Source organism: Acipenser ruthenus, chromosome 13 (genome assembly GCF_902713425.1).
Source record: "Acipenser ruthenus chromosome 13, fAciRut3.2 maternal haplotype, whole genome shotgun sequence".
NCBI classification, from domain to species: Eukaryota; Metazoa; Chordata; class Actinopteri; order Acipenseriformes; family Acipenseridae; genus Acipenser; species Acipenser ruthenus.
The window spans coordinates 7,806,937-7,820,066 of NC_081201.1; the positions used below are offsets into that span (position 1 = coordinate 7,806,937).

Here is a 13,130-nt window from a genome sequence, read left to right on the forward strand (position 1 = left end):
GTGCAGCTAAATATAGACTGTGTTACACAGACTGTTAAAACAATCTGTTGTCCGATCCAGGTGCAAAAATGAAATCTTTTTTTTTTTTTTTTTTGTCCATTTTTATTCTACTTTACCATTCGAATGAAGAGTGTCATCTAGGAGGGTGAATATGGTACTGCCTCCTCAATAAGTTCCCCTTTTATCCTACTTGCAACAAAATATATCAGTTTAAAAACAGCACATTTTAAAAATAATTAAAGAAAATATTTTTTCTTTAATATTTTTACTGCATTTTCTTAAATAACCGGTTAAACAACTTTTTATAAGACGAGTTTGACACACGACCCCATTGCCCCGCCCTCTTGTCCTAAGGGTTATTATCGTCACGGACTAGTTTTGCTTTCCTTACGTTACGACCAATTACAGAACGTCTCACAGAAAGAGTTAATTCCGGGTGATTTAATTTCCCTCTAGATGTCAGTGTGGTGAATTTAAAACCTGAAGGGCTGGAAGTACTGTACACCACTGCTAAATATCAAAACGTTGAAACGTATAGGAGGGGGTGTTTTACAAATCATATATACTGGCGTTCCAGGAACTACTTGTGCAGGGGTGTCTTATTTGTATTTAATTCTGGAAAAAGCAAAACAAAACAAAAACAAAGCGAAACAGGCAGCGCGGCTATAGCGAAACGCATCATTTTATATATGTCTCAAGCATTAAGTTTTTAGACTAGTATCAGAAGAACCTCAGACAAAAGAATTTTTTTAAGGAAATTGAGCGGACAGGAGTGTTCAGTACCACGGAGATGTCTTCAGCGCAGAGTTGATACTTTGGTAACAGTGCACAGCGAGCAGCGTTCGTTTTAAAACTGTACAAATACATTTCACCATAGTGTAGTATTTTTCATTGTATATCTGTTTTTTGTTTTTATCTAGCGTTAAGTTTATATAAACGTTGTAAGTCCTCTGTGGATTAAAACACGAGTCAGTGATGAAGACATAATGGAACAGATCGGAACATTTTGGGTAAGTTCTTAAAAAATTCAAGAAATGTCAGAATTATTCAAAATTACGTTATAGGGTGAATAAAACAACTTCCGTTCAAATATTTATTTTTATGTTTCTTTATTGGTTTATTGAAAAAATCAAACTAGTTGGCGTTTCTTTTATATATATATATATATATATATATATATATATATATATATATATATATATATATATATATATAACTCATCTACAATTAAACCTGCATATTATTGAATAACGCCAGCCACATACGAATGTAAAGTTTCAGATGATTTTGCTATATGCATGTCGTGCACAACTCAGACGTGGTATATGGAGAGCTGAAAACTATACATCTTTAAAGAAAAACCGCATGAATTGGTTCTTGGAAAGACGATACACAAGCAGACAAAGTAAAGCTGTTTTTCACATTCCAGCGACCATACCACTCTTACCAGGAACAGAAGTTTCCCGCGTAGGTACAGACCATGGAACATTTCTAATCTTAGCAGTAACTGATAGCTGTGTGTATGGAGTAGTTAGCATGTGTCTGTTGTACATATAAACATGCTTATTTAGAAGCGCTCTCTGTAACCCATTGTGCTGTGAAAGTCAGTCTGATTTGTTGTAGTAAGTGTACTGTAGTACCTCACTGTAACTGTAATAACATTCACATATTAAAAAATAAAAAAATGTAGGCAAAGGCTATACATTTAGGGCAACTGGTCTGCTACATTTTTATTGTGAGTGGGGGGGACGACCTTCTGTCAGCTTACTGCAGTAGTAAAGTGAAATCTAGCATCTCAGTCATGCATTAGGTTAAGTGCTGTTCTCTGAATACTGCAGTGAGAACAGTACTGGGTTTGATCATCCGTAACTTGAGCAATGAATCATAAATTCTGAGGTAAAAAGTCAAGCTGATACATGTTTGGACACAATGTATTTTTCAATGTCTTCACCGGTTTAAACAGACATTGAGATTGACATGTTGGTTCAGTGACTATTCAAGGAAGGGCTTAAGCTGGCATCTTCCTATAACACATAAACAAACTAGGGTAGAATTTTCCATTCCCTGTTGCATAGCAGTTTGAGTCATTTCAGTTTTCAAGGTGATCTTAATTAGACACACAGTGCATATTTGTACAGATAACTTGCAAGTAAGGCACACAATAAAGGTCTCAAACTTGTATTCAATTGGAGGTACTAAACGAAGTAAAAAATACGGGCATTTTTGAGGTCAAGTTTCTAGGCGTTCTCTGTAGCAGGTATAGTCTGATTTTTATTTATTTATTTTTTGCTATACTTCTTAAATCTTGTTGTTATCACACGGAATCAAATAGGACCACAATTTAGCATCTCTTTTGTAAGACCCAATCAAGGTAATAAAATAATAATAATAATAATAAGGTGCTGATAGCTCGTGTGACGAGTTCAATGGCCAGTCTACCTACTGTCAATTATATATATACACTACCGGTCAAAAGTTTTAGAACACCCCCATTTTTCCAGTTTTTATTGAAATTTAAGCAGTTCAAGTCCAGTGAATAACCTGAAATGGTACAAAGGTAAGCGGTAAACTGCCAGAGGTTAAAAAAAAAGTTTAGGTTACCAAAAACTGAAAAATAATGTACATTTCAGAGTTATACAAAAAGGACTTTTTCAGGGAACAAGTAATGGGTTAACAACTTACGGCTGTTCTGCAGCAATGGAAGTAAATAAAGCCTTGAAAGTTGATGCTAACAATTCCTACAGGTGTCCCAACTTTTGTTGATTACTTACAAACCCTCTGTCTGTATAAAAGCAGTGTTGGAACAGACTGTATTACTACACCCTCTTAAGCATTATTTGGACAGTATTGTACTGCAGGAAGTAGTATATTGCTCTCATAATGGTGAGAAAAAGGCAATTAACAAAGGAAGACAGACAGACCATTATAACCCTTAAAAGTGTAGGTCTTTCCTTTAGAGAAATTGCAAAGAAAGCCAAGGTGTCAGTGAGTACAGTTTCCTTCACCATCAAAAGGCACTTGGAAACTGGAGGAAACTCTGACAGGAAGAGGTCTGGCAGACCCAAAGCCACAACAGAATCAGAAGACAAGTTTCTGAGACTCAACAGCTTGCGTGATAGGCGGCTCACAGGACAACAGCTTCAAGCACAGCTTAACACTGGTCGAAGTAAGCAAGTCTCAGTTTCAACTGTGAAGAGAAGACTTCGAGCTGCAGGTTTGACAGGTCGAATGGCAGTAAGAAAGCCATTGCTAAGATGGCAAAATAAGAAAAAGAGGCTTGCCTGGGCCATGAAGCACCGCCAGTGGACTACTGAAGACTGGAAGAAGGTCTTATGGACCGATGAATCAAAATATGAAATCTTCGGTTCATCACGCAGGGTTTTTGTACGCCGTCGAGTAGGCGAAAGGATGGTTCCTCGGTGTGTGACACCAACTGTCAAACACAAGCGTGATGGTCTGGGGCTCTTTTGCTGGATCCAGAGTCGGCGACTTGCACAGAGTGAGTGGCACCCTGAACCAAAACTGCTACCACAGCATTTTGCAGCGCCATGCAATACCCTCTGGTGTACGCCTAGTTGGTCAGGGGTTCATCCTACAGCAAGATAATGACCCAAAACATACCTCCAGGCTATGTCAGAACTACCTTAGAAGAAAAGAACAAGACGGTAGGCTTCAAATCATGGAATGGCCAGCACAGTCTCCAGACTTAAACCCCATCGAGCTGGTTTGGGATGAACTGGACAGAAGGGTGAAAGCAAAGCAACCTACAAGTGCAACACATTTGTGGGAACTTTTGCAACCGTGTTGGGAAGAACTTTCCGAACAATATTTGATTTCCATTGTAGAAAGAATGCCACGAGTGTGTTCGGCTGTTATATCTGCAAAAGGTGGCTACTTTGATGAGTCAAATTTAGATTAAATTTTGTTAAACAAAACGATTCCATGATTTATTTTTTATCTCCAATTGTTTATTTGTTCTATGCTTTAATTTCAGAGTACATTGAGACATTAAACTGCGTACATTTCAATAAAAACTGGAAAAATGGAGGTGTTCTAAAACTTTTGACCGGTAGTGTATATATATATAATTTAAAGTGCCCAATTATTTTATCCCCGATTTTCTCCACAATTTGCATATCTCATATTTTTTTCCCTTCCCCGCAGCAATTCCTCACACAGCTTAGAACTGAAGGTTCAGTGGGCATCCTCTGATCCCACGACCAAGCCAGCTTCCTTTTTTACATCCAGGAACTCGAGAGCAGATGTCAGTGAGCTACCGGCCTCTGGAGGACAAAGGCTAGCCCTGCAGGTGTCTGCCGGAACTCACTTGGCACCTGGCCAACAGGGTTTGCTGTAGCGCGATGAAGAGGAACGGTCCCTGCCAGTTTTGCCTCCCTAACCCACGGGAACGCCAGAGCCAATGCGACTTTGCACAGTCAGGACGTGAACCTGACCTCCCCTGACTGTATAACTTGCCCTCCACATCATGCACCTGTACTTTTACCAGGTGAGCCACTTGGGACATGGAGTTTTTTCTAATGCAGTTTTTTTCTTGTTTCAGACAACAGCAGTGTCCTCTGGCAGTTTGTGATTCTGGAACTTAGCGCTAGCTCTTATCTGCATCCTCAAGCTGCACCAGCCCACTCTCTCCTACTGAGTACTTTTGGTGAATCTATATACTGACTCCCGGTACCACAGCCATGCTACTGAAAGAATACCGGATCTGTATGCCTCTCACAGTGGAGGAGGTAAGGGATCTTATACATTTAATAGCTATTGTATTATCATACTATATCTGTCTGTTTTTTACTTTATTTAACACAGTACACATTAACCATGCATAGTTTGAGAACTACTTAAAATGGACCACACAAAGACAGATGTGAAGATTTCATATAACAAAACATTTCTGAACATGTTGATGGTATTTCTTTTTTTTTAACGCATACAATATATAAGTATTATAGTACCTACTCGACTTGGGTACTGTATTTAAAAATGAATAATAAAAAGTGCTTTTTTTTAATCTGTTGCTTAGGAAAACCTTGTATCCCAAACAAACCCTGTAGTGAAAAAAATAAGTTAGCTTACTGAAAGACCGCTCAACAACTTTCCAGGTCATGCCCCATGGAGGCAGGTTCAAGCAGCTATACCAGTACAGATGTCAGCCTATCGGTTTGTAGCGCTATACATGCTGTTCTGGTTTAAAAGGTTAGCAGTTGTTGTTTTTCATTCTCCGCCTTTCGTCAGCCAAGAGGGAGAGGAACCTTGCAGGCCCAATGCCGACTTGGCAGGCAGTCTGTGATACAAACACTGACTCCTCCCTGAGTCACTTCCTGTAGTTACTGACCCTCTGGCTACTGCTGCTGTGTGCTGCTTGTTCCAAAAAATACCACCTATTGGACCTCCATGGGTATCAAATTATACAGGGGGCACCTGATCGAACGTTTGGGGGTCTGTTTCTGTGAGCCTTGATGGTAAAGGGAGCAGCTTGGCATGCTGTGCTATGGGCTTACACTGCTGGTGGGTTTTCCTCTTCCTCTCTCAGCAGATGCTGTTCAACTGAGTGGCTAAGTTGTGTGCTTAGTTGTTTTTTACTGGACATAATCTGTTATTGCTGTCATTGCTGTTTCCCCAGTTTGAACAGTTTCTAATCAGTATAGATCTCTGTCTATTAGAACTTCTCTGACAATATTTGCAACAAAGGGAAAACTAGAGTTATCTGATTTTGTCAATAAAACCTTCAAGAATGGTTCCCCAAAAAACTTGTATTGATATCCAAGACTACAGGAGGATGTTATTAAATATTATAGAAAGCGGGACATTGTGAATTTTCAGTAAGTTATATTAGGATTTTTTTTTTTAGATAGAATTGGATGTCCTGCCAATCTCCTTATATGCAGAGTAATAAGGGAGTTTTATGGACTTTTGAGCTACTGAATATCGTAACCTGTTCTTGGCCTGAAGCCTGCTGCATGGGTGAGAGATGTTCAGTCTTTACACCTTATCAGTCTTAAGTGACAGTGGTTTTCTTTTTTAATGAGATCAATGGTTTTAATAAAAATTCTGTGCTGTGGTTTGTTGCTCACCAAGGAGCTGTACAGGTTTGATTGGAAGCTGAGAAATATGTAAAGAGTGTTCATTAAGGTACCAGGTGATATATAGCTCTGGAAAGCTGAGAATGAGGTATTTTAGTACTGATTAAGGGGAAGGGTTGGAAGGGGGGATTGGGGTTGACAGGTATGTTTAAAAATGTTCTCTGTAATATTGGGATTCAAATATGGCCCCCATTTCTTAGCGGTGGCGGTCGTATTTAGCTACGTTGTTAACCAAAATGTATGAACTGTACTATCTGTACAGTAATGTAATCGCTTTTATTAAATGTAATGTAATAGATTTTATTAAATACTGCACATAGTAGACCTTGAATAATTTGATGGCAGTGTTGAATGCATTGTCATTGCCATGGAAACTGGCTTCTCAAATACGTTTACATTTGATACAGCCATCATTTCCATATGCAACAGCCTGCAGTCTATTACATTAAGGTTAAATTAAGGGATATAATTTGTTCTACCATGGGGAGGGGGTTTGGTGCCAACATTTCCATGCCTGTAGTGATCAGTAGGAGCAGGTGATGGATCTGGAGAATGCATATTTTATGCACAAAAAGTGGATAATGGTTTTGCTGTCTTTAAAATAACAAGCTGAGAATGTACAGTAGTCATGTTCATTAAGCAACACCTTAAAAAATCACAATGAAAGCCTTTGGTGTATTATGGTGCAGGGTGATGGCGTGAGAGATGTTGTTCTTCTCTATGTAAAGAGGCATTGGAACTACTGCATGCAAGTACAGGTACATGTCTTCAAACAATGGAAAATGTAGTGCTGCTGTGCTGTAACATTACGGTAGCTAATTCTCAGAATAGACATGGACCTGCCTAATGTGGCCCAGGCCTATATCGCAGGAAATGTCAAACCCAACTTCCTGTCTCTATGAACAAGCTGCGTTGCCATATCCACGAGACATCACAGAAACTGAACAGTACGTCTTTTTTAATCAGCCAAAAAAACTGCCAGCATTACATTAATATATTCTCCAACTCTGAAAAAAGCATTCTTTAGGCCTCCTTCATTTACAGAAACAAGAACTACTGTATGACAGGGCTAGGGGGGCAGATGTTTGTGACGAACTGGTCCTCTGTTCAAAAAGAAAGAACAGCTTGGTTCCTGTTCATGATAAATTCACATTTAAAAGCTAATATGGTACATGCCTGTTCAAACAAATATATCAACCTACTGTGGAGCTGGTTCACCTGGACACATAATCAGCCTTGGTTGACAGAGTGCTGATCACATTTCTATTGCCCTTTTGTTGTTTAGGAGGCAATGCTCTCAGATCTAGTTTGGAAGGTACACAATAAATGGCTCTGACAGCCTCTCTCCGTAATAGAGGCAGCTGCTCAGCACCCTAATAGAATCGTCTCCTGCTTCTGGAGATGGATTATATAGAATTATTTTGCCCAGAATGTCGTCATCCAAACTCGTTTTTCACTACGAAACAACCACCCCCCACTTCAGGTATATTAAAGTAATTTATTGGGACTATTTTTAAACCCAGATGGCTGGACAATAATGTCTACAGGTTGAGGATATTATAGCCCAATTCTTTTGAACCCTGGGGCATTCTTTTTTCCATAAGCTTTCTGCAGAAAATAAAACTACAACAAATTTGAATTCTGACACTTAAGACTAATGATTGGATTTAGGATAGCATTTAAAAGCTGTCTCAGCAATGTTAAAGGATGGATCGATTTAAACCTTCAGCTGATGCATAGGTGTGGGCGTCAGTTACACTGCACTGTAATGCTGCTCAAGCATGTTGGGTTTTGTGAGTTCTGCATTGCGCAGATTTGTTTTCCTTTTGCATTATGTGTGTGTATATATCTATATCTATATCTATATCTATCTATATATATATATATATATATATATATATATATATATATAATTTTTTTTTAAATAGTGATTTGTGGAAATGACCACACATAACCAGACAATTCCAGGGTTTGTAGAATGTAGCCTCTATGATCTAATCCTCCATCTGTAAACATGAATACAAAAATAACATTCATGCATAGTTGATAGATTTTCCAGGTTTATATTATCAAAGTACCTTAAGCAGTGCCCTTGTAAAATATTCTCATCATGTTTCTTGCAGTGTGTCTCTGTCAGTTGCGTAGCTGTGATAACTTTCCTTACTTTTCTTGTAGTTCACTGCATTGGAACTCACTCCCTGATCTCCTTGTGCTGCGGGAACTCCGGCAATGGAAATTAAGAACTGATCATTTTGGACATGTGATACATTTGTGAATCACATTAATGAAAACATTTAATGAGCTCACTTGCTGGCTGTGAAACAACATTTACCAGGTTTACATACAGTATGAACCTCCAGTAACATTGAACTGGCCTCATTTTATCACAATTATATATAGTTAACCTGCTTGATTTTTTTGTGGATGCAACATCGACAATGGATAATTGCAAAGCATATGACATGGAAAGAAAGCTTATGACAAAGTCCCATATAAAAGATGAATTCTCAAACTGATCGCAGTAGGGTTTCAAGAAAATGCATGCACATGAATTAGGGAGTGGTTAACATGTAAAACAGAAAGTACTGATTAGAGGAGAAACCTCAAAATGGAGCGAGGTTACCAGTGGAGTAACACAGGGATCAGTATTAGGTCCTCTGCTATTCCTGATCTACATTAATGACTTAGATTCTGGCATAGTAAGCAAACTTGTTAAATTTACAGACTAGACAAAAATAGGAGGAGTGACAAACACCGTTGCAGCAGCATTCAAAATGATCTAGACAGCATTCAGAACTGGGCAGACACATGGCAAATTACATTTAATATAGAAAAGTGTAAGGTACTGCAATCAGGCAATTCAAATGTCCATTATAAATACCATATGGGAGATACTGAAATTGAAGAAGTAATCTATGAAAAAGATATATTATTATTATTATTTATTTCTTAGCAGACGCCCTTATCCAGGGCGACTTACAATTGTTACAAGATATCACATTATTTTTAGATACAATTACCCATTTTACAGTTGGGTTTTTACTGGAGCAATCTAGGTAAAGTACCTTGCTCAAGGGTACAGCAGCAGTGTCCCCACTGGGGATTGAACCCACAACCCTCCGGTCAAGAGTCCAGAGCCCTAACCACTACTCCACACTGCTGCCCTAGGAGTTTGGAGTTTGTTGACTCAAAAATGTCTTCATCTAGACAAGGTGGGGAAGCTATAAAAAAGGCCAACAAAATGCTGGGATATATAGTGAAAAGTGTTGCATTTAAATCAAGGGAAGTAATGTTAAAACTTTACAATGCATTAGTAAGACCTCATCTAGAAAATTGTGTTCAGTTCTGGTCACCTCACTACAAAAATGATATTGCTGCTCTAGAAAGAGTGAAAAGATGAGCGATCAGAATTATTCCTGGTTTAAAAGTCACGTCATATGCAGACAGACTAAAATAATTGAATCTATTCAGCCTTGAACAAAGAAGACTATACGGCGATCTGATTCAAGCATTTAAAATTCTAAAAGGTATTGACAATGTCGACCGAGATGGACTTTTTCGACCTGAAAAAAGAAACAAGAACCAGGGGTCAAAAATGGACATCTGATAAAGGGGCATTCAGAACAGAAAATATGAGGCACTTTTTTATACAGAGAATCTAGAACCAACTCCCCAGTAATGTTGTTGAAGCTGACACCCTGGGATCCTTCAAGAAGCTGCTTGATGAGATTCTGGAATCAATAAGCTACTAACAACCAAACGAGCAAGATGGGCTGAATGGCTTCCTCTTGTTTGTAACCTTTCTTTATGTTCTTATTAGTCATTATTAGCTCAGCTCATTTGCAATGCATCCACACCCCCACCACCAGCAGCACCAGCCCTTGTAATTTTTTTGGTTTAGTTAAGCACAGACTTTGCACATTGTAGCCCTGCTGGTGCCCAGTATTGCTGGGGAGAGGTACAGGAGGCATGAGAAGGTAAAGGAAGTAATCTACTTACTAGGTTGCCCACATGCCAACAGCTGAACTGGGCTTCAAATGCAGGTTTCCAGGAACACCATCCATGGCAGATCATTAACTTCTCCTATACTGCTGCTATTCTTAGCCTACCCCTGACATAAATCTGACGTTGGTGGCTGAGCGGGAGACAGTGATGTAAGAACTCCAGGGGTTGGGGTGGGGTTTGGGGCACAAGAGCTGATTCAACCATTTATGCACTGAACTATTTCCTCTCAGTTCTTCCTTGAATCACTTCCACCAGTCAGCTTGTTTGGAGTTATTGTTGACATCTTTGGTTGAGGATGCATGTTACTATAGAAACTGCATAGGCATTAAAGACTGTAAAAATGCATATTATATGTGGTTGATCCCTGGAGCCAGCATTACACATCCGCCATCAACACCAGGCAGAAGGATCTCTACATCATCAGATGGAAGGAAACGCAGATGGATCACATTAGTTTACAGTAGAAGAAACTATGTCTTAGTTGGTGCTTATCTTGGCGAGAGCTGAGTCCAATATAAGCATGAAGTTCTAACACCTACTGTCATGCAATGGAAATTAAATCTTTATATATATGTACCTATACAGTTCCACACAATACAGACATACATACACACCCATACATTTTGTGTGACTCATGATTAACCTTGCTGGTTGCTAACAGCCCATTTAACTGACTAATTTCTTGCTATCTTTATTGATATATTAATAAGAAATACAAGTATTTTTCCAAGCTGTGTACAGAATCACCAAGGAAAAACTACTCGCAGGTTTCCATACAGTAAGATGACATGCACAACAGGCACCAAAGACTGCAAGGTTTGTGGTCCATTGATTATGTGCCTGATCATTGTGTCCCTTTTTCAGATTCAAGACTAGTCAATTCAATTCTTAACAAACAAATGGAAAAAGAACAGAGAGTACAAACCATGTTTGTCTTCTGTTAAAATCTCTCTTGCCCACCATAGCACCTCTTCCCGATGACAGGTTGTAATGGGAAAATCCCCTTGCCCAATAAACTCTTATCTACAGTACAGTGCCTGCAAATACACCAGCTGTTGTGCTTCAGTGGACTAGAAGCTAATTAATTGGCTGTAGACAGTCTGTATTAGTTAATGGTCACTGAGAATTTATCAAATTGATTGGGATCTGACAGCTATCCTTGTGTGCAATAAGGGTTCATTTGTGGACTGCGTATATGTTGGAATCAGATTCATCCCTTGGGGATTCATGTTTGATTCTATGGTAAGACTGCTTAGTTAAAGTGGCCTTGATTATCTACTTTTACACTGAAATTCAGTTCTTCCGTATATTCTTCCATCAGTTTGTTTACAGTCCAGTTTGTTTGATCTGCCACTACTCTATGTACCAATTTGTCTCCAACATGCATGAGTCTACAGCAGACCATGTACACTGTCTTGGTGCTGTAATTTCTAAAACCTGACAGCGGTGCTGAAAATGGGTTGACATGCTTCTGCACTGGGCTCATCTGTTCTTTAGTACTGGTCACTGAATAGCCTTGTTTTAATCCAGTACAGGATTGGCCAGCTGTATACCATCAGCAAACACAGCCATGAGGAGAGCGACAAGGGGGAAGGCGTGGAGGTGGTGCGAAACGAGCCACATATAGACCCCGTCCATGGAGAGGGGCAGTTCACAGAGAAGAGGGTACACCTGTCCAGGTATACAGAATCCAGTAATGGCATTTCTTCCCATTAGAATCCCGTGGGTGTCTTATTTTTAGTGTCATATTTATCTAAACTAAAATGATATTCAGTTTTAATCTGTACTAACTCTGAGCCCACTCATTTGTCTGTGGGAGGACATTAAGGGTACATAAGGACCTTTGAGTTACATGTTCCCATGTGTTGCTACAACTGTTTACGTAAGGTGTGTGTATTCTTTAAATTTTTTTAAATTTTACATTTTAACCACTTTTTTAAACTTTTAAATTACATTCCCTACCTCAAGATGGCTTCCCATGTACCCGCATCAACCTCTCAGAACTACATTTCCCATCGTCCTCCTTCTCACATATGTAACTGAGATGGATTTACCAATGAGGCAATGTATTGCCGTTTGGATAGGGTAAATGTAAATAGTAGTGTAGTCTGTTGAAAGGTTTAAGATGTGAATCTGTGTAGCATAGCGGTTATGTAGTTGGAGTGAAAGTATGACTAGTTAGGGTTCAAATCCTGCCTTTATTTGTATATATATATTTCAAATATATTTATATATTTATATATATATATATGCTTGTTAAAGTTATGTGTGCAAAAGTATGTATGTTCAATGAAAGTGTTATTCATATCGACTACATTTTTTCACATTAAAAATGTGTTTGTTACACATAATTATGAACCTGTCAGATGAATAGAAGGGGAATGCTGTCTTCTGATTGGTTGATGTAGAGGGCAGTAATGGCCAGGAAATGCCCTCAGAATGTCCACACAACCATGACTGATAAAGTACAGAAAGGTATCAATCTGCCAAAAAGAACATCTAGTATAACTGGCAACTGTCATAACCACAACAAACCCATGAAATAATGGCTATACAGGTCACAGAAACGAGTCCTCTATACAAAATTACTGGCTCCATCTCTAACCAACAAACGAGAATGGTTTTCACATCTTTCCAATGTCTTAACTCCTGCAATTATTGATGTGCACCAGCTGTTAATAGTTGAAAATCAGCAGCAAACCTTCCAACAAACTGCAAACCTGCAAAAGCACATTCAAAAACCGAAGCCCAATGCTTTGCTCCACCCTCAGAAATCTCAGCTATGAACATACCCGCTATGTTTCAAAACTGCACTTTCACAGGAAACCAGCAATTCAACTTGAAATAAATAACTCAAATATTTAAATTACTAATTTAATTCCTTTCTTTTAAGAATAAATTAATTTGTTTAATAATATTTTTTAGTTATAGAATCAATTTGTTATATTTACCTATTTAAAACTAAACACAATGGTCTTAAGTGTTTTCCATCTTAAATAAATTAAAAACAAAACTTTTTTTGATTTT

The 13,130-nt window shown here is 38.6% G+C and overlaps 1 protein-coding gene across 1 annotated transcript in view; it reads left to right on the forward strand.

Annotated features, from left to right (window-relative positions):
* The first annotated feature begins 384 nt into the window (after positions 1-384).
* The window catches only part of LOC117417845 (cytoplasmic phosphatidylinositol transfer protein 1-like), a 36,919-nt gene continuing 24,173 nt past the window's right edge, over positions 385-13,130 (forward strand). Inside the window, exons 1-3 of the mRNA XM_034925743.2 lie at positions 385-1,010; positions 4,562-4,748; positions 11,634-11,782. Of these exons, the coding sequence (XP_034781634.1) occupies positions 4,701-4,748; positions 11,634-11,782 (197 nt within the window). The 5' untranslated portion in view covers positions 385-1,010; positions 4,562-4,700. The remainder of the gene's footprint in view (positions 1,011-4,561; positions 4,749-11,633; positions 11,783-13,130) is intronic.